Raw genomic sequence first — 19,443 nt, 5'->3', positions numbered from 1 at the left:
AACAACTGCTAGCAGCTGGGGGAGGGTGGGGGAAATAGTCAAGTAGATTTCAGTGCAGGATGTTAAAGGTTCAGATCAAAACACCCTAATAGAACATTCACATTTTGTACTTTTACATGTACCAAAAATAGTATATCAAATCTACGGTGTTTTAAGACCTGAAATTTTTCCTGGGGGCATGCCCCCAGAATTGCATTATATTTAGTGTCTGTCACATGTATGCTTCAAACTTCACCTCTTAATTCTTTAGCCTGCTCTGGATACTATGCCAGCAGAAGCAAGTATAAGCAGCCTAAAGTCAAAAGGAACCAACAAAAAGTGTAAGTTGAATTTTGAATTCTAGGAAATGGACTGAAAAGTGCCTGATAAGGTCATCAATGCCAATATACAGGTTGGATTGCTACTTTGCAGCCTTCCATTAAAACGATTAAAACACTCTAATAGAACAGTCAAAATGTTACATTACTTATGATATTATATCTCACCAGGGACCTGCATTGAAAGCCTGGACTATAGCTGGTATAAATTATAGGTAGACTAGCTAATTACTTTTATGAAACCAACACATTTTGAGATTCAATTATTCACTAATGAAAAAAGGTTCACAATGTATTCTAGAGTAAGCTGACAGTGCCTATTTAAAAACTGCTTCCAGATAAGAAGTCATACAATTGGGGTATGCATATACAGTAGTGTACTAGCTTGTCAAGCTGAAGAGGCACCAAGAGGAGTCCCCATGTCCTTAGCCTTCTATTGGAGTGCCAGTCAACTAACTATACATACTGCTGCCACATGGCTACTCCATGTGGCTTGTATTCTGAGGTTGCAGGTACATGCACTGTCCGTTAATTAGAATACTTGGTAATCTCATTGTTACTTATGATTTTAAGGGAGTAGCTAACTTTCAGTGTTCAATTCACAGGCTTTCAATGCAGTCCCTCGTCAAACAATGCACTACTGCAGTATTTCAATGAAGGGTAGCCACAAAACAATCAGTATAATTGACATGATGACCTTTATCAGGCATTTACTGTTGGTGGTTCTCACATTTTGTTCCTGTTTTCCTAGAATTCTACTTACCCCGCAATGCAAGTACTTTTTCAAAGAATTGAAATTATTGTACCACTTTGATTTTCACTGACCTATACAAGAAAACCTGTGCACTTTATAGTTGTTCTGAGTCTTATGACTATGCCGGCCTTTCTCTGTTCCATGACTTGACCTATACCTATCAGTACTGACACTATCCTTGCAAGTGAACATGCAATAAAACTAGATTCTAGGTTTGCCCTTCAATGTTATGCATTCACCTAGTATATATCCAATCCATTAACCAATATACATTCATGCTTAAATAATTGCTGGAGTTATGCATTCCTGATTGTAGAACTCATTTTCTTGTAGTCTCTATAATACTAGTGGTTCCACCACTGTCTGAGCTGGTTGCTTGATCATCACCGTCAAGCCACTTATGATACAGTTTTTTAAAGGGAAACCATAATGAGTCAAAGTATATGTTTGTTTGCTATTTGCAAACTTAAGAGTCTGAACAGCACAGCTTCAATATTGTAACAATGAACTCAACCATTTTGAAAGTTCTCTCTGCTGTATGGACAAGAAACAGATCGAATCACCATCCATTTATCTATATACCAGGTATTAACACTCTATGGCTGCTTAATAATTACTAGCAGCTGTTAACACAACCAGGCACAGCCCAGGCAATTACTGCTCTCTCTATAAGTACATGTGGTTGCAAAGGCATTTCATGATGGTTAAAAAACATGTTCCTTTGTACCTTGTGGTGCTTACTAGCTCCTGACCATATCTAAAATGGAGATCTGTGTGTGATTATAGTTATCAATTCTTAGGTCTTTAAAGGGTTTGACATACTCCATTGTAGTTGTAGAACATGCAAACACTTGTTTCTACTTTGTGTAACAATCTCTATTATCTTATTTTCTTTAAATTGGTTTTACACTACCTAACGTAGTCATGCACAATAAATTGTTCATAACACAATAATGATTACTAAACAAAGTTTCATAAGCTATCACCATAAAGCACCTTGTACAAAACATTTTGTTCTTCACTCTTTACAACAACAGGAACTCTCAGGGATGCATGTAGTGTGAGTTTCATGTTTAGCCCTTCAGAGTAAACTCTACCTTCAGAGTAAACTCTACCTTCACACTTTGCTCAATGGTGCTTGATTTGCTTTTATAAACTCTACCATCACACTTTGCTCAATGGTGCTTGATTTGCTTTTAGACAGTATTTAGCTATCTGATTATCTACCATTGTGAGGAGCTACTTTTTTTATCAGGTCTTTAGTAGTTCACACATTAGTTCTACAAAGATTTGAAATAGCTTTTTAAATAAAATTTGCCATTACCAGGTGGAAGTGAGTGTAAAAAAATTAGCTTTGCACTTTTACCTATTCAAAAAAAAACAGGGAGTAGTTCACAATTCTATGGAGTGCGCAGCAATCTCATTAAATGTTTTGACAAACTGTTCTTATATAACTGTAAGGAGCATTATATAACCATAAAACAACTTTATTCACTGAGTCTGCATAAGTATATGTGCTCAATTGTATTATACATGTTGACTCTTAGTTCTATTGTGTTTATAGAAATGTGTTTTCCCCATATTATTTATGGTTTCTCCAAGTATTGCTACCTATTAATGGCGGAGTGATTCTAACAGATTCAGAAGGGACGTTATGTTGTAAATGCACTTATAAACAGGTCTTGGGCATGTAGAAAAATGAAGGCTATACGGCTTTACCCCTGAAAAGTACACTCATGCATTCCCTTGTAGGTTAGCAAAATAAAATAAGATGAACAAAGTGGCATATTTCTGTCTTTTATAAAAGTACATTTATAAGTTCCCTTTGACTTATACTTCTTCCAAATTAGCTTCCTTTGAAGTTGGAGGTACTTGAACGTTCTGTTATACTGTAGTGCCTTTAAGTAATCAGTGCCCAGCTTGATGCAGTGCCTGAGACAAACAACAATGCATATTTGATTGTTTCATACAGTATTTATAAATGCGCGCATGTCTTAGGCACCTTGGAAAAGCAGTAAGTAAGATATTTGTTTTAAATAGTATGAATGGAATGGATAGATCATTTTTTACTGGGGGTAATTAAGTTCCAAAATTAGGGGAAAGATGACTTCCCCACTATACTTGCAAGTTATAAGGTCAAATTAAACTGCAAACAGTTCTGATCAATTAGGCACCAAGCAGGCAGTTTAAAGTACAGTGGAACCGCAGTTATCCGGACGTGGATTCTCGGTTAACCGAACTACGGAAATGACTGAGTAGTAACTGTTCTATTAGGGTAGTTGAATAATACTGATATTTTAACAATGTTATTTGTGCTATTTTAAGGTTATTTATTTATACACAGTTTCAGAGGTATGGACTTTTCAGACTTATGGACCACCCCTGGTCCCAAGGGGTTCTGATAACTGAGGTTCCACTGTAACAGATAACCGAGATGATTAAACATTGTAGTATCATTTTATACTAACAAAGCCAATCCAAAATTGTTGACACTGCTTGCAAGGACACTTTAAGACTTGCAATGGAAACAAGTGAATTCAAAGCTGATGAGTGAGGATTGTCAGTGATAAAGGAATTGACACTAGAAGGAACAAATTATGTACAATTGTATAATAACTATAAATGTACAGTGTGTTTTCACTATTTTTTTTTTGTCAAATTGCTTGACAATGTAACTTGCGGTGGCATCAACTTGTGGTGGCATTGGTGACATCGTCGACATTCGCATCATTTACAGTTAACCGTTTTTTCACCTGTAAATGTTATTTATACACACAAAATCACTATTATCTAGGTACCTGTCGTTGCAAAGCCTTTTTTTCCTTCACTATAGAATTTCTCCTTTCTTCTTGGTTAGCTGGTGATAAATATTTGATGGGAAAATGTGATGATGGGTGTACTCTTGCAGCCTTTTCTTCAGCAGTAACAGCCTGTTGCTTCTTTCCTTCCCTTTTGATGTAATACATCAAATTTGAGCAGCATTTACATCGCCGAGTAGTTGATGTTAGTGATGTTGAGCACATCCACATATCACAGTTTTTGTGGTCTAGTCTCTGGAAGGGGAAATCCCATTTACGCATACTCTTTGTTTGAAAATCCATCAAGGTAGCCATTTCATACGGTATCCCTTCACACAAGAAATACCCAGACTCTGGACACAAGGACCGAACCAGTTCGTGAAATCGATCACGGTCAGCTGGTAGCACTCCATTTGCAATGATTACGAACATGGCTTCAAATTTGAAGGAGACTGTATCCTCAGCACTAACAGTGATGATCATTCTGGAAGAGTAGACTGGTAAATCGATGCTAGATTCCATACTGGGCTTTCCGCGTACTATGGCCCATCTCCTTCCACCAAGAACACATGATTCAACAATCAGTGCTGGAAAAGTTGATTCCAACTCCTTAACAACATTATCTAAAGCTGAGGCACCTACACCAGTGAGTGAGTACAGTAATTTATAACAAGATCAACTATCAATTAGGCCACTCCAAATAAATTCTGTTTCCCGTCCACCGCCCGCATCTAATTACTGTCAGCTCTAAATATTCCATTATTTTGAATCTTCCATTATTTCGGTTATTGTTACATACCGACAGGCTCACTTGAAACCATGTCAGCTCACGTGTAAGCAGTGCTATTAAGTCGGCACAAACTTCACATTTGTGCTATTTTTGCAACTTAAAAAGGAAGGAACAAGCTTACGCATGCTTTTATACAGTTTTTAATGATTGTGCTAGGCAAATAATGACTTGAAAAGCTGCCAATCTTATAATGAAATAATGGAAATGCCGGACCGCCCGCCCGCCATGCGAATACGTTTGAGTCCAGGACGGAAAACAGAGAATTTATTTGGAGTGGTCTTAGACAGAAACGGCACAGCGGTGTTATTAACTTACTTCCAATAGTAGAAGGTTCCGTGTTCTGAGGTGTAACATTCTTACGCTTAGCCAGGCTAAAATGTCCCATCTGTGATGCCATACGTGGATCAACATTTTTAAACCGCTTGCTAGTAGATTGGTTGGTAACACTTGCCCTCTTGTTACCAGCACTACAGACAATAAAAGAACCTGTAAAATATACCTGGGAGCCTACATTATCTATGCCAGCACTTGCCGTCCCGCGCTCTGAATCCATCGATATAATTAAATAGGCGCTTCATTAATTTCAGTTGCTTGACACGCAAATTAATTATTGCAAGAAGCACCTATTAGTATTAGAGTATCTCAATTTTGTATGTATTTGGTTTAAGGATAGAGAAGAGTGAGGGGGGAAGGATAAATTCCCCTTTTGGATCCCTTTGATTGAATATCATCTAAAAAATGGTATGCTAAATGTCAATGGGATCTGAAAACATACAACAAAGTAATATTTGTAGCTAATTAGCTAGCTATGGGTTGTAATAATAGTTGCTACTGAAGTTCTGGGTATCATCTGGATACATCTATGAGATAATTTGTTACTACAAAATGGTGGGTATTTATTGAGTAGCAATCCATACATTTCAGATGGTGCCAGTTTACCATACTGGCCTGTTTCTGCTCTAGTATACTCGTACAAGTAAAGAATTGGCTGAAGTAAGGACAATAAAGTAGTACAATTCATTAATGAGAATTAAGCTTCAGACTGAATGTAATTATGACTTGTTTTAAACGTCAGCTTTAAATTACAATCTGAAAACTCCACATATTTATACAGCTATATATATGTAGCTCACACCAGTAGCTTTACTTGGGCCAGTTTTTTGTAGTCAATGTAGTAGGAGCTAGGTTAAGTACAGCTGGAGTACTCCGAAGTAGTGTGAAATAAATTATCTATTCACTCTGATTTACAGTAGTGCCATCACAATGCTGTTTACTTTCATAGTTAATCGATTGGAAGTTTTTAAAACTTCAATAACCAGTGGTAAAATTAAACAACCAGCAATTTTTTCACTCAAATATACACCAACGTTTGTGTGGCTATGTATTTCTCTAATCTAAATGGTGGTGATGTTAATCACAGGAGTCCATGATTAAGCCTATGGCGTTTGTAACTCTAGAATGCTAGCAAAATCAGCTTTAGCGTTGTAGGGAAAAGCTTGTTTAAAATCACATCGGTTTTTAAAATAAAATTCATTCCAGTAGTCCAGTATTCCATAGCCAGGTCAGTCTAGTGCCACTCATACTATACTGCCTAGGGAGCAGAAACAGCTAAGCCAGTATGGTAAACTGGCACCATCTGAAATGTATAGATTCAGTGCTACCCAATGAAATACCCACCATACTGTAGTAACAAATCCCATTGACGTATCCTGGAACTTTACACGAAAAGAGTTAGCAACTATTATTACAATCCATAGCTAACAAATATTATTTTATTTTTACGGTGAATATAGTTACACATTTACCACTCATGATCAGTGCTGAAATGTATCCCAATGTTACTCCATCCTTAAAATATGTAAAACCAAAAAAATGTCAGTCCAGTAGTCCATTCTAGTATTCCAGTTCAGTATTCTATTCCAGTGATGTGATTAGACACCCGGCAACTTCCCTAGACCCCCTGCTCATACATACTTATACCTTGGTGCATCTCCCCTTTCCAAACCAAGTGCATATCCAGGAATTTTCAAACAGCAACCGGCACTATGTTACTAGCAGTGAGAGTCTGGGGTGCAGGGCCCCCAGCCCTTTGAACATCAAAGTTCAACAGATGATTGCTAAATTACATGACTAAATATAGGAATTCATATTAACTTCCTGACACAATTATGTAGCTACTGGGCCTACACATAGAGATATGCATCTACTGACAAAAATGGAAAGATTATTACTGGGCATACAGTGTGCCAATGTACTCAGGGGTGAATAATTCCCCAAGGAAAATTGTAAATGTATATAGTCATGTACATTGTTACAGTACAGTTGTATTGAGGATATGTCTTCAAGGTTGGCTCCAGGAATTTTGGTGTCCAAATTTTCTGATCTGTTACATGCACACTTAAATTTAGGGGGTCTGTATGCATGCCCCCCAGGAAATTATGTACTCTGAGATTGAATCTGGTAACAATGTTTCACCAAAAATTACAATTTTGACTATTTTGACTTCAGGTAAAGTAAGTAGTTTTTTAAAGGTACAAAATGTGACTGCTTTATTAGAGTATTTTGATCTGAACCATTTCTGGATCCACCCGGTCTTGTACACCCAAGTAATACAGGAGGTCTAGATCTATCCCCATGGCCATGCATGACTAAAAAAACTGCACTCTAGCAGTATAAGCTCATAGTCATGCTGTTTGCATCATCTTCACTTATAACAAGTGCAATGAAAAATTAGGATCATAGAAATAAAAAGTAGTGAAACAAGGAAAGTCACTTTCACTTATAGTGAACATTCAATCCCTACTTCAGTCTATACCCATGCATGATTAATAAATGTCCACTAGTATTATCTGCAGGTGTATAAGCAGCCTTCCTTGTTTCACTACTTTAATTTCTAAATTCCTATTATTTCCTTGTACTTATTTGTTTACTTTTTTGTAACACTAATATGACTGGTGAACCATCATATACTGCATGCATCAAAGAAAGAATGTGCCAGAATTAATGTTTTTGTCTGAATATATGTGCTCCGACTGTCAAAAGTAAGTGTTCATTATAATCATGCTTCAGTTTCAGTCATGGTCAGCCCATTACACAGTGTCACAAACAAAGAACAGAATGAGAAGTACCTCTGACTATGGAAAATACACTGTAGTTTTCTTAGACTGGTATAGCAAGGTACCAACTTAAAAAGGTGCTGGATGGCTGCACTAAGCCACCAGCGGTGCAAAAATTCTTGATGAGGTAAGAAAAATGGCGATGCGGGTGGGGATGAGAAACTAATAATTAAGTTTATGTGGCCTAAGTACAGGGGTCTGGACTCAGTGGTGCCATACACTGGGTGGACAGTACAGGAGCCCTGCACGGCAAGACTTACACTATTATTTACAATACAAAAACAATAATTATAGCATGTAGAAAGTTCAGCTTAGGCAAACTGATAGATCCCAGTCCTGGGAGGCTCTAGAATTAATAATCCTGTATGAGCAGGATACAGCAATGTGAGCAGCCTGCTCAAACAGGAATTGTATAGTCTTCTTTGTCACTTCACAAGCATTGGCCACTTGTGTCTGACATAAAATGGCCTAAACAACCAATCTCTATAGAAATGAAATTAGCGATAAGCCAGAAAGCTGAAGGTCATATTGTAAACAGCCATACTGATCTTCCGAGCTCTAGCAGCTAAAAGATGTTGGTGGGGATAGTGAATCAGTGAATCCTCGTATATAAACTTGACCGATCTATCAGAGTATCTCGATCTTCAAACTACTTTTCATCTTGTCTGTGGTATGTGTGGATCCTTTCTTGGGAGATGAATACACCTGTATGAGTTTTATGTCACGTTGTTATGGCATACTTAGGGGGCATCTCCAAACTGATTTTGGTACACTCAGCCTTAACGTCATAATGACGCTAACTTCAGACCCCCCCTCCTTAACGCCACACAATGAAAATAATGCATTGGCAATAGAAGCACAAAACGTTATATTTTTTACCTGAAAACATAGTCTACAAACAGTATAGCTGCTTAATCACATCACTTTCTCTATTCCTAGCTGTTTACACTATAACTGCTTTACTAAAGTCATGGGCTGAACTCGGTTCCCTCGCCAGCAATATAATTATTAAGAGCTGCTGGTACCCACTGCTACTTTTCGAGTTCCAGCTTTCCTGCCTTTCGATCTTTTATCTCAAATATATTGATGACGTAATTGTGCATAATCACGTGTTTTGTGAATCGCTCGAAAACATTTGTTCACATCCTTTGATGTGGTTATTGTTCTGTGTCGGCAATGATGTTATCACGGAAGGAGTATGATGTTGATGATGTATTGCTTGAAGTGGGACAGCTAGGACGATATCAGTGGAATCTATTTCTTTACTTCAACATTCAACAAACTTTGGGAGCCGTGATCGCGCTATGTGTAGTGTTCATCGGCGTTGAACCGACCTGGGGTTGTGCAACGAGTACTGCATCTGTAGTGAATGATAGTATTGAAAGATGTGTAATGTACGAGGCACACTCGTGTAAGATGGTGGTGGATCAACCTTCTACTACAATAGTGGCTGAGGTTAGCTAAATGATGGGTGTGTACTGAAAATTGTAGCTTCTAGCTACAGTTGTAGACCACGTACTATCATCTAGAGAGTGACTCTAGCTAAAACATCTTTGTCTTGAAATGGGAGCAGGAGCGTCATTTAAGGCCATTCCAAATAAACTCTCTGTTTCCCGTCCTGGACTCAGGCATATATTTTCATGCGGACCGGCAGGTAGCCCATTTCCATTATTGTATGATTGGCAGCTTTTCAAGCCATTATTTTCCTGGCACAACCATGAAAAGCTGCATAAAAGTAGTTCCTTTTGTAAGTTGAATTTTGTGCCGATTTGATAGCACTGCTGATACTGTTTTCAAGATGGCATTTACCGAGCCTGTCAGTATGCAAGAATAACATAATGGAATATTTAGAGCTGACAGTAACCAGATGTAGGCGGTGGCCTAATACAGTGAAACCTGTGACACTTTGGGGCCGACCAAAAGTGTCCTGATTATAAAGGTGTCCTTGGACCATGAACAAGTGTCCAGGTGTCCACATTTTTAAGTGTCCTGATTATCAGGTTTCACTGTAAACATTTGTTGTGATGCCAGCGATGCTCAAAATACGTAGCATTGTGGGTGGGAAGGTTTTAAAACATTTCACTAGTGAACATTCAAAAATGCTATGTGCATTAGATACCACCTTCATATTTTGTGATGTAAATACTTTTACGAAATAAAAGTATCTTAATGGAGCATATTGTTATGTTTTCAAATTGTTGTATTGTTTTACCATAATTAATTTCCGAATGGCTCATGGCATGTAATGCCTGCATGCTATTAAAAATTATGTGAAATATCAACATGTAATGGACATACCGTATGGAGGGAAACTTTGGCGCCATTAAAATTTGGCGAATTTGGTGAATGACCATGAATTCGCCAAATTTGTGGCGAAGAAAACAGCAAACCAAGCATCAAACTGATCAATTTTCTACTTGACCAAGCAATAGTGGGCCAGGCATGAAGCCAAGCCTGCCTCGGCTACCTCACTAGGTAGCTAGTTACTGTACACACGTGGTACTCGATTATCTATGGTGGTACTATCCTCAAACTTCACCTCGAAACAGGCGTGACAAGTAGCGAGTCCTACCATATTAAGTACGATGTTCACTATTCCAAAGGGTGTAGATCTACTGTCTATATAGTATTACCTTTTAGTTGGTAGCTGACTCCAGGCGCCAAACCGCTGAGAGGCGTGGCACCCCGCCAGTTCTTGTTTCAGGGCCAGGCACAGCGATTGGTAATCTAATTAATTTAAAAGGGCGTGCGCTTTGCTAACAATTCGGCAAATTTTATTTCGCCAACAGTGATATTTTGTCTGATTTGCCAAATTTTTCCCCCTCCAAAGTTTCCCTCCGTACGGTAATTACATTACTATCACAGCAAATTTGTAAAGAGTTCATGTGACAAAGTTGTCATTTCTGGCCAACTAGGTATACAAGTTGCCACATGTCCCTACCTTCTAGACTCCACTCCCATATTGAGGACGGTTGACAAAATGGGGGGGGGGGGTGACCCCTTGTTTGTTGACGTATGTGTGTTACTGCTGTGACATGGTCCAGTTTCATCTGAATTGCCATAGTGTGGCTGTAGCTCTGCAGTGCTGGGAAAGCTGCTAGGTAGTTTATGTGGTGTGAGGCTTCTACTGTGAGGCTTCTACTGTGACTACCTTCTGTACTGTGTTCACCCTGTTGAGCTCCCCACCCTTGTTGATGACATCTGACTCTCTTGTCATATTCGGTATCCGGGACAATATTGGGGATTGCATTGTCAACTTCCAGTTCAGGGAGTTAGGTCGTTCTCTGCCTTCTTGATTAGATTCAAATTGGCATTGAATTTCAAAGTCATATATGTTCTCGTTTACCAAGGATCTTTGGCACTGCTGTGCTCTGTATTGCATGGGGCTTGCCATATTGCTCTCATAGATGCTGAGGCTTTGATTACAAATGTTGCCACATCTCTTACCGAGATGCTTTGTTGGTGAAGTAGGCATTGTGTCAATTGTCTTAGCTTTCTCTGATGGGAATATTAAATTTAGGGATACTGTATCTACCAGAATCTCCATTCTCTGATGTGGACAACCAGGCCTAGGGCTTCAAACATCTGGGAAATCAAAGTAATGAGTTGAATTAGCTCTTTGTTATCTGGTGTAGAATTAGAATGTCTGTTCAGGTAGATCTTTGGCATTGGCCTTTGTTTGCCAATGTGTTGGAGATAATTCTAGCTGACCACTTGTAAGACCCATTGTTTTTCATTTTTTGTACAGCTTGGCTGCATGTTTTTGCATGGATTTGTCTTTCTTGTTGTTTGGTTGTATCTGAGTCTTTTTTGATTTTCCAGGACCATAGTGCCACCTTGTTGGCCCCAGCTCTTCTTGCGAGGGTGGCTTGGTTGAAATCCTGATGCTTTGACTTGCTTGATGATGAGAACACCACCTTCTTTAATACTGCTGCAGCGTTTATCCCAAACATGAATGGTTCAATGAGCACCTTTAAAATTTGAGTCCTTCATCAATGACTGCAGTTGTGGGTTCATCACTTCTTGAAGAGGATTGGTGCTGGGCTGCATCCTCCAGGAGCACTATAGCAGACTGGATCATTGCGATAGCCTTTTTGAGTGTAAATTCCTTGCTGTCAGCCTGTTTCAGGCATGATACCAATGGAATTATAGCCTCTGTATTGCACTTCTTGAGTTCTGAAGTCCTCCTTCATAGCATCCCTTGGGAGGATTGCCTCGGCAGCAAGGGACATGACTTTGAGTCTGGCTTTCTGTAATTGTCAGTTTTGGCCTTCCTTCCTGTTCCATAAAGGTGATTATCATCGCAGAAGATGTTTCTAGGATGATTTTAAAGGTAGCATTTAGGTGGTGCACATTATTTTGGGGGGATCCCTACTTAAACAGTTCTAACGTACTGTTTGATGGTATAATTTCAGATGAATTACATTTCAGAAAGCTCCATCTCAATATCAACATGTAATGAATACTTATTTTACTATCACAGCAAATTTTTGAAGAGTTTACATGACAAAGCTCCACATGATGTCATTTCTGGTCAACCGGGTATCTAAGTCAATGATGTGTGTTCTAACTTGGTTTTACTTGCTGTGACAGCACTCATGATGAATTTGGCACTCATTGTATTTGGAAGAGAATGTCTTCTCCTCCGGAGAACAGCTCAATGATGGACACACTGTTACAAGAACTGTTAGCTTCTGTTGCCACCTTACAGAAAGAAGTGAACAAACTGAAAACGATGGAGGAAGAGTCTACCTGCAGAAAGATGGTGATGGCAACATTGATTTGGAGGCTACAAGTCGTGATGGCAACAGCGTTAAAATAATCATAATAGCAATTATGAACAGGATCTAGGTACCTGATGATGAGAATAATGTGATGGCTATAGATTCAATTTGTCTGAGGAAGGTGAAACATTTAAGAGGCTGTTTGTAGACCCCTTCTGAATTATCCCAATAATATTAGTCAAATACAGCATCAAAAACAAGAAAACACTTACAGGCAGCCGGATTTAGAATTTTTTAAAAAAATCACCGAAACTCAATTTTCTGCCTGCCTGCCTGCCTGCCTGCCTGCCTGCCTGCCTGCCTGCCTGCCTGCCTGCCTGCCTGCCTGCCTGCCTGCCTGCCTGCCTGCCTGCCTGCCTGCCTGCCTGCCTGCCTGCCTGCCTGCCTGCCTGCCTGCCTGCCTGCCTGCCTGCCTGCCTGCCTGCCTGCCTGCCTGCCTGCCTGCCTGCCTGCCTGCCTGCCTGCCTGCCTGCCTGCCTGCCTGCCTGCCTGCCTGCCTGCCTGCCTGCCTGCCTGCCTGCCTGCCTGCCTGCCTGCCTGCCTGCCTGCCTGCCTGCCTGCCTGTGCCTTCCTGTCTGCCTACCTGCCTGCCTGCCTGCTTGCCTGTGCCTGCCTGACTACCGATGGGTGTGTGCCTTCTGCACCTTATCTTTCCTTTTATTCTCTGGTCTTTTCCCTCTCCATGCAATGAAACCATATGGAGGCATTATTTTTCCCCCAGCAACACTTTCCTTAAGCAGCATATTTAGACGGATGCTGCAAACTATTGATGCAAAGATACCTGTAACTTCATGATTGGTTCAAACCACCTCCTTTAACACTGATTAATAATGACCAAGCACCGAGTCCACACCTCTTAACAATCTATCACGATGACAGTGACATGACACGCCCCATTATTATTGGCCTAGCTGTATTCATAATGCTAGCACATGAAAAAGTGACACTCCCCCTGGTAGAAAGGCTTGACTCAAGATACTTTAATAGAACAGTCACACATGTATAGCTGTATGCTACGTATAACAGAAAAACCAAACAAACTAGTATATTGGATCCAAGCAATCGGAACCAATCCCGACATTGGCATTGCAAATGTAGGGATTTTCCACTGAGCTATGCTGTAATACCATCATTCATCTCTTGTTTCATTGCTTGGATCCTTTTAAATTAATAATTTTTAATATACTAGTAATTTATATTATACGACTTGTAGTAATTTTCTGCTTTCTCTTTGTAGTATGATTTGTATTGCTCCCAGTTCTACAAAGTAGCTCTGTCTCAATCATTTTACTTCATTGGAATGTTACTGGGTGCTTGGTTCCTTGGTCCCTTAGCGGACAAAATTGGAAGGAGGAAGGTCTACCTATATTCACTAATAGCATATGTCATTACTACGTTCATCTCTGCTGCATCGTTTAGTTATACACTATTCGCCTTTACTCGATTTGTTCTAGGATTTACTGCAGCTGGTGTAATGATAACATTCTTTGTGATATTGATGGAGATCATTGGGCCAGATTATCGAGCTATGATGGGGATTGCATCAATGGCATTTTTCTCTGTTGGTGTAATGGTGTTACCGGTGTTTGCATACCTTGTCCCCAACTGGAGATTGCTGACAGGATTATCAGCAGTGCTAGGGGTTGTACATTTGACAATGTTTCGGTAAGTGAATTGTACTCTGCACATATCCCTAAAATTGCTGAAGAGGATTGAAATGTGACCTTATCAATGGGGTTGTGAAGTGAATTTTATGTGTGTTAGGAACTTGCTTCATGTGGTCATTGTAACAAGGTCGTCTTTTCAAAAAAAAAGTTGTTCCCAGGGAAGATTTGCTTGGTTTCAGCATTACATAAGGAGACAAAAACTAATTTGTTGACTGTTCTATTAGTGTATATTTGTTAAAACTATTTGTAACATGTGTTCCTGATATTAGTTACTGCTTTATGCACCTATCATAGGAAGTACATTTATTTGGGACTAAATTTCATGCTTTCTGTTTTGCATATGAGCACTTACTAGAGTGAATAATAAATCCATGCAAGGAATTTAATGTTGCAAATTTGTTGTTATAAAATATCACATGGTTTTATTTATGCCCATATGAAAGCATAAGGTATTTACATGTATCTGTTTATGTTAGGCTATGAATGTACTGTATTTACCAAGTGTGACCACATTAGATGTGGTTGATACACAATCATTACAGCATGTGCTGTAGCAGATTTGTTTCAGCACTTATCTGACTTCCATACACATATAGGATTATACCAGAGTCTCCCAGGTGGTTGCTATTGAAAGGGTGTACAGATGAAGCTCTACAGGTGTTAAAAACACTTGCTGTGTCTAATGGAAAAAGTCCATTACCTGGAGTGACATTAAAGAAAGGAGAAACTTCTGAGCGAAGTGCAGCTTCAATGCTTGACCTTTTCTCTTTCCCAGCCATTCTAATAAGAACTACAGTAACAATTGCTGGATGGTATGTATGTGTGCATGCATGCATGCACATGTATGTATGATGTGTGTGTAGTTTTAAAAGAATGGAAGTTCAGTCGGCTGTCACTTATAATATCATCCCACAGGTTTTCAGCCTCTTTCTCATACTATGGACTATCACTAGGAGCTGATAGTTTATCAGATAACTTGTATGTTAGTTGTGCACTGATGGGTCTAGTGGAACTACCTGGTCTATTGGTGTGTATTCTAGTAACTGATCGGTTAGTATAGTATATTATCATATACAGTAATGTGATGTTGTGTTGTGTTGTGTAGTTATGGGAGGAAGATGTCATTGGTGTCAAGTCTGTTGTTAACTGGAATAGCTTGTATATGTAGTGGAGCTGTTCAGTGGATCAGTCAGTGTAAGTTATTGCATAACTCAATCTTTATACCTGAACTAACTAGGGGTCCTATGATTTACGTATGATAGAACAAGGCAAGATATTGAGATTCTCTAATTGAACAGTCAGTCAGTCAGTTACTCTAGTAATTGTACTCTTGTACCCCACCTACTAAATGTTTTTAGTTATGATCTTAGAATCCTTGTAGTGTTGTAATTTTCTGTTTTGAAAAATGGACTTCCAAATGTCAAATAATTCTGATGGAGCAGTATTTGTACCTCTAGGCTTGTGAGAGAAAATGTGTGATGTTTTTTATCTGGAAATTTTTTTTTGGTGGGATATGATTTAAGATTTCAGATCTCTATCAAGCTGCTAGACACTTCAATCGACTTCCACCATGTTTACCTATTCAGGGAACACACATTAAGGGGAAATAAATTATCACAAACTGTATAATTGAAGAATTTTACAAAAAATTTTTTCACAAATCTTGATTATGTTCTCATGCTCTAATGGATAGCACTAGAGCAGAGTGATGACAACCCCCTGGCCTGTTCTTGTTGTATTTGATACATTTGAGTGCTAAGTAGTAGTGCCATGCACTTTTAACGGGAGAGATAAAACTTTCACGTGTGTTTATATAAAAAAATATTTGGCCATGCAAATACATAGCTGACCAGGATTATGATTTTTGTAGTGTAATAAAAATTACAACTTTGGTGGGTCTTTGCTCAATAAACAAAATTAATAAAGTGGGTGTACAATCAGTGTATATTATTAAGCATTTACCATTTTTTCCCTATTTTACAGACATGACATCACCGATAGTTGGTGTAACAATGATACTTTCTTTAACCGGAAAATTTGCTGTGTCTATAGCATTTGCTCTAATCTATGTCTACACTAGTGAACTGTTCCCAACTGAAGTACGTAATAAAGGATTGGGTGTCACTTCAGTGGCTGCCAGGATTGGGGGAATCTTGGCTCCTTTTGTAGCGTCATTGGTAAGCAATCTTTTTAAAAGTGTGTCAACTTATAAATGTCAGATTTCCATGTATGTAGTAGATGAAAGTTGTTTGTTATCATGACTAATATTAAAAAGAATATCATACAGTACAATAGTACTGTATACAGTCGAATCTCGACACCTGCGTAATCCAGAATCCTCTTTACTCAACCAAAATGCCATTTACCAACACTTTTGTATAGAAAACAACCTCTGTAATCTGACACCTCTGTACTCTGTAATCCGACACAAAATTTGATTCCCTAGAATTGGAAATACATTGTTTTTGACTTTTGTAATCTGACAGAGAATAATAGTAGCGTAAAAACTATACCACAGAAAATAATTTTTATACAATCAAAGCATTTAATTGGTTGACAATAATAGAAGAAAAGCTGTAATGCTTGCAAATTCTAAAATTGATAACATTGTGTGATCCGTTTTACCTGCATAATCCTAGATATTGTACAATGTCGGATTACAGAGGTGACTTGATAATCCAACAACCTCCTTAATCCAGCACAATTTATGACTCCCAGAGCATCAGATTACAGAGGTAGTAGGGACGATCAAGGTATGGGCATGGCCTGTGATAAAATATCACCCAAAAACCTGCCTCGATTTTCCCTCACGATGACGTGACAGTATTGATCAGGTAAAATCTAGCCCACAAATGCCTTCAGATCAACTTGAAACAATTTTGTCAAGTTGCGACAGAATTTTTAAAAAGTTATTGAATGGAATTTCTACTGCCTGTCTGATGCGTTCAGTCAAGCATAGCGGAAAGCTGGCTATAGCTACAGCTCTGCTTCTTTCACAAAAACACTTTGAATTCACTTACTTTAGCATAATATATTGATAGCCATACAGTACATGTGCTATTGTTTTACTGTTGTCCTTCCATATACTATAGCGGCCATAGCACAGTATGGCTTCAATCTCTGGGCGTGCATGTTTTACTCTGTTATTGCACCAACATATTGGAATACGCGTGTCTCGGTTCCAGGCGATTAGTTCAGTGAGCTGCGCTCCATTGTAGATGAGAATTCGTCTGCCACTAGGAGATGGACTGCTTGTGGAATGGAAAGAAAGTGAGCTGTTCTCCACTGTAGACGAGATGTCGCCTGCCACAAAGATGGAATGGAATGCTTGTAGAATGGGATGCACAAAGTGTATATCTACTGTTGTAAGTGACTGACTTAGCTGCGTGTAGGTGAAATAGTCTGGCGGCTTGGTGCTCAGTAGTATCTGGACATTACCTACTACTCCAATCCAGTACTTTTTATTGCAGCGGTATACATTGTCCCTACTGCCTACTCTAGTTTATAATTCCTATATACTTGTATACTTTAAAGGCTGTGAAGTAAATGATTAAGTCCTGGCAGTGAAAAAATAGTATGAGCCCTACTGAAACACTTTTGAAAATCATAATCGGTAAACATTAATTTTTTTGGTCATCTATAAAATTAATGGTCTTGGCTGGACTTACAGTACTATGATTTCCAAAATGGTACACCCAGACTATAAATGGTTTAGGTGCATTGTATAGTGCTAGTGGTTAACTGAAGTTAATTTCCATGTCAAACATGCCAAGCGACGTAGATAGGAATTTTAGTACATCTTTTTTGATCCGGCAGGTGGAGGAGACCCAATTTTGTTTCAACACTTGTTTTGGTTTTTGGACATCCAGAAGTATATATTTTAATATTACCAAGAATGCATGGGCTCAGCAGTATGCAGTTTCAGCGGTATGCAGTTCACCTGCACACCAGAATGTTAGCAACAACTATCACATGTAATGTCTCAGTTTGTTGAACCATTAGATCTTAGAGCCATGTAGCTATTAGATCTATGTTCCAACTTTTTACATGCTCATGCATACTAGCTATCAAGTTGATCCACTATACTGATGTACATAAGTTAAATTGTTTAGCTTCTGAGCTATGAAAGTATAAGCATAGACTTAGACTCTATTTAGGCTGTTTTGGGTGGGTAATAAATCTCATATACTCCACCTTGTTTTCTAATATACTCCACGCCTTCAGGCACAATATAACATATGCTCAAAATCTAGGTTCATCCAATCGCTATGCATTGTTCACATGCAGTGATTTAACGAGCGCGATTATTTTGTCACGTGAGGACGCGTAGTTGCCATGGCGCTAGTATTATCGCAAGAAAACCAGCCGATTTTGCCAAGCCTACAGCAGAAACAGCCGTGGATGAGGTAAGTAATCTGAGTGTAATGTGAAATAGAGTCTAAAGCAGTTACACGGGCACAATGTGGCATCTATGAAATTTATAAACCCTCAGGCCCTTAGTAGCGCCGTCGCTTCGCTCGTGCGCTGCAGCCCGGGCCTTCGGGTTTATAAATTTCATAGACTCCACATTGTGCCCGTATAACTGTTATATAATCTATTTTAGAGTGCTTCACTCTATTACTCTTCAACACACCCATTAGCTATACCGGTGATGTAGCTATAAGAGCTGGCCTGAAAAAGATTTGATTGCTTAGACTATCAAATATAGCTCATTGATATTTTACCTAGATCTTGTTGGAGTCTATGTGATATTTATTGTGCTGTGCATATACGTAAGATGATCATTAAATGCCTATAACTTTTGAAGCACTTTGTGTATTGCTCATATTCAAAATCTCAAGATTATTATATGTTCCGTTTAACCTTAATGTCTTGACCTTCCATTTATTATACTGTACAATCTTGTAACAGTGTATTAAGCAATAATGTAATTATTCTATTATACGCAGGACCACTTGAGTTTGGGACTACCTCTGATAGTGATGGGACTGGTACCACTGATATCTGGTTTAATGTCTCTATTGTTACCAGAAACTAAAGGAAAATCATTACCTGATACTCTACATGAATTAAGGAATATGGTGTAAATTATTTAATACAATGATGTAAAGCTACTCTGGAAGGGAAGAATTGTCTTGCAGTATATGCCACAAATTATATCCCTCAATAGACTGTAGATAAGATACTTCTCAGCCTGGGGTGAAAACCTGTTTAAGT

At 38.8% G+C, this 19,443-nt stretch overlaps 2 protein-coding genes and 1 long non-coding RNA gene across 5 annotated transcripts; 2 read left to right on the top strand and 1 right to left on the bottom strand.

Moving 5' to 3' along the window:
* Window positions 1-26: 26 nt before the first annotated feature.
* LOC136267147 (uncharacterized) lies at window positions 27-3,837 on the top strand. Its single transcript, XR_010706541.1, has 3 exons — window positions 27-68; window positions 251-320; window positions 3,416-3,837. It is a non-coding gene; the product is annotated as an uncharacterized lncRNA (long non-coding RNA).
* Window positions 2,825-5,261, bottom strand: LOC136267146 (uncharacterized). 3 transcript variants are annotated; one of them, XM_066062227.1, is made up of 4 exons: window positions 4,975-5,261; window positions 3,870-4,507; window positions 3,748-3,824; window positions 2,825-3,003 (listed from the first exon to the last, which is right to left on the bottom strand). In XM_066062227.1, exons 1-3 carry the CDS (start codon window positions 5,210-5,212, stop codon window positions 3,759-3,761), a joined length of 942 nt encoding a protein of 313 aa, XP_065918299.1. In that variant the 5' UTR covers window positions 5,213-5,261; the 3' UTR covers window positions 2,825-3,003; window positions 3,748-3,758. The 3 variants fall into 3 exon arrangements, with proteins under 3 accessions (XP_065918299.1, XP_065918300.1, XP_065918298.1); XM_066062228.1 differs by having other exon boundaries at window positions 2,825-3,824; window positions 4,975-5,126; window positions 5,188-5,257; XM_066062226.1 differs by having other exon boundaries at window positions 2,825-3,824.
* A 3,644-nt stretch (window positions 5,262-8,905) lies between these two features.
* Window positions 8,906-19,340, top strand: LOC136267144 (solute carrier family 22 member 15-like). Its single transcript, XM_066062218.1, has 7 exons — window positions 8,906-9,230; window positions 13,797-14,224; window positions 14,823-15,038; window positions 15,142-15,276; window positions 15,332-15,420; window positions 16,210-16,403; window positions 19,176-19,340. The coding sequence occupies exons 1-7, from the start codon at window positions 8,952-8,954 to the stop codon at window positions 19,311-19,313; spliced, it is 1,479 nt and encodes a 492-aa protein (XP_065918290.1). The 5' UTR covers window positions 8,906-8,951; the 3' UTR covers window positions 19,314-19,340.
* The last annotated feature ends 103 nt before the right edge of the window (window positions 19,341-19,443 follow it).

The sequence above is a fragment of the Dysidea avara genome, chromosome 9 (assembly GCF_963678975.1).
Source record: "Dysidea avara chromosome 9, odDysAvar1.4, whole genome shotgun sequence".
Classification (NCBI taxonomy): domain Eukaryota; kingdom Metazoa; phylum Porifera; class Demospongiae; order Dictyoceratida; family Dysideidae; genus Dysidea; species Dysidea avara.
The sequence above is the reverse complement of the archived record's forward strand: the minus strand, read 5'-3'. Positions and strand labels throughout refer to the sequence as shown.

Coding starts and splice junctions, on each gene's coding strand:
- LOC136267146 (XM_066062226.1), bottom strand. CDS start 5,212: ATGGATTCAGAGCGCGGGACGGCAAGTGCTGGCATAGATAATGTAGGC. Junction 4,508..4,974: donor GGAACCTTCTACTATTGGAA/GTAAGTTAATAA, acceptor TCACTGGTGTAG/GTGCCTCAGCTTTAGATAAT. Junction 3,825..3,869: donor AAAAGGCTTTGCAACGACAG/GTACCTAGATAA, acceptor TAACATTTACAG/GTGAAAAAACGGTTAACTGT.
- LOC136267144 (XM_066062218.1), top strand. CDS start 8,952: ATGATGTTATCACGGAAGGAGTATGATGTTGATGATGTATTGCTTGAA. Junction 14,225..14,822: donor GTACATTTGACAATGTTTCG/GTAAGTGAATTG, acceptor ATACACATATAG/GATTATACCAGAGTCTCCCA. Junction 15,421..16,209: donor TGTTCAGTGGATCAGTCAGT/GTAAGTTATTGC, acceptor CCTATTTTACAG/ACATGACATCACCGATAGTT.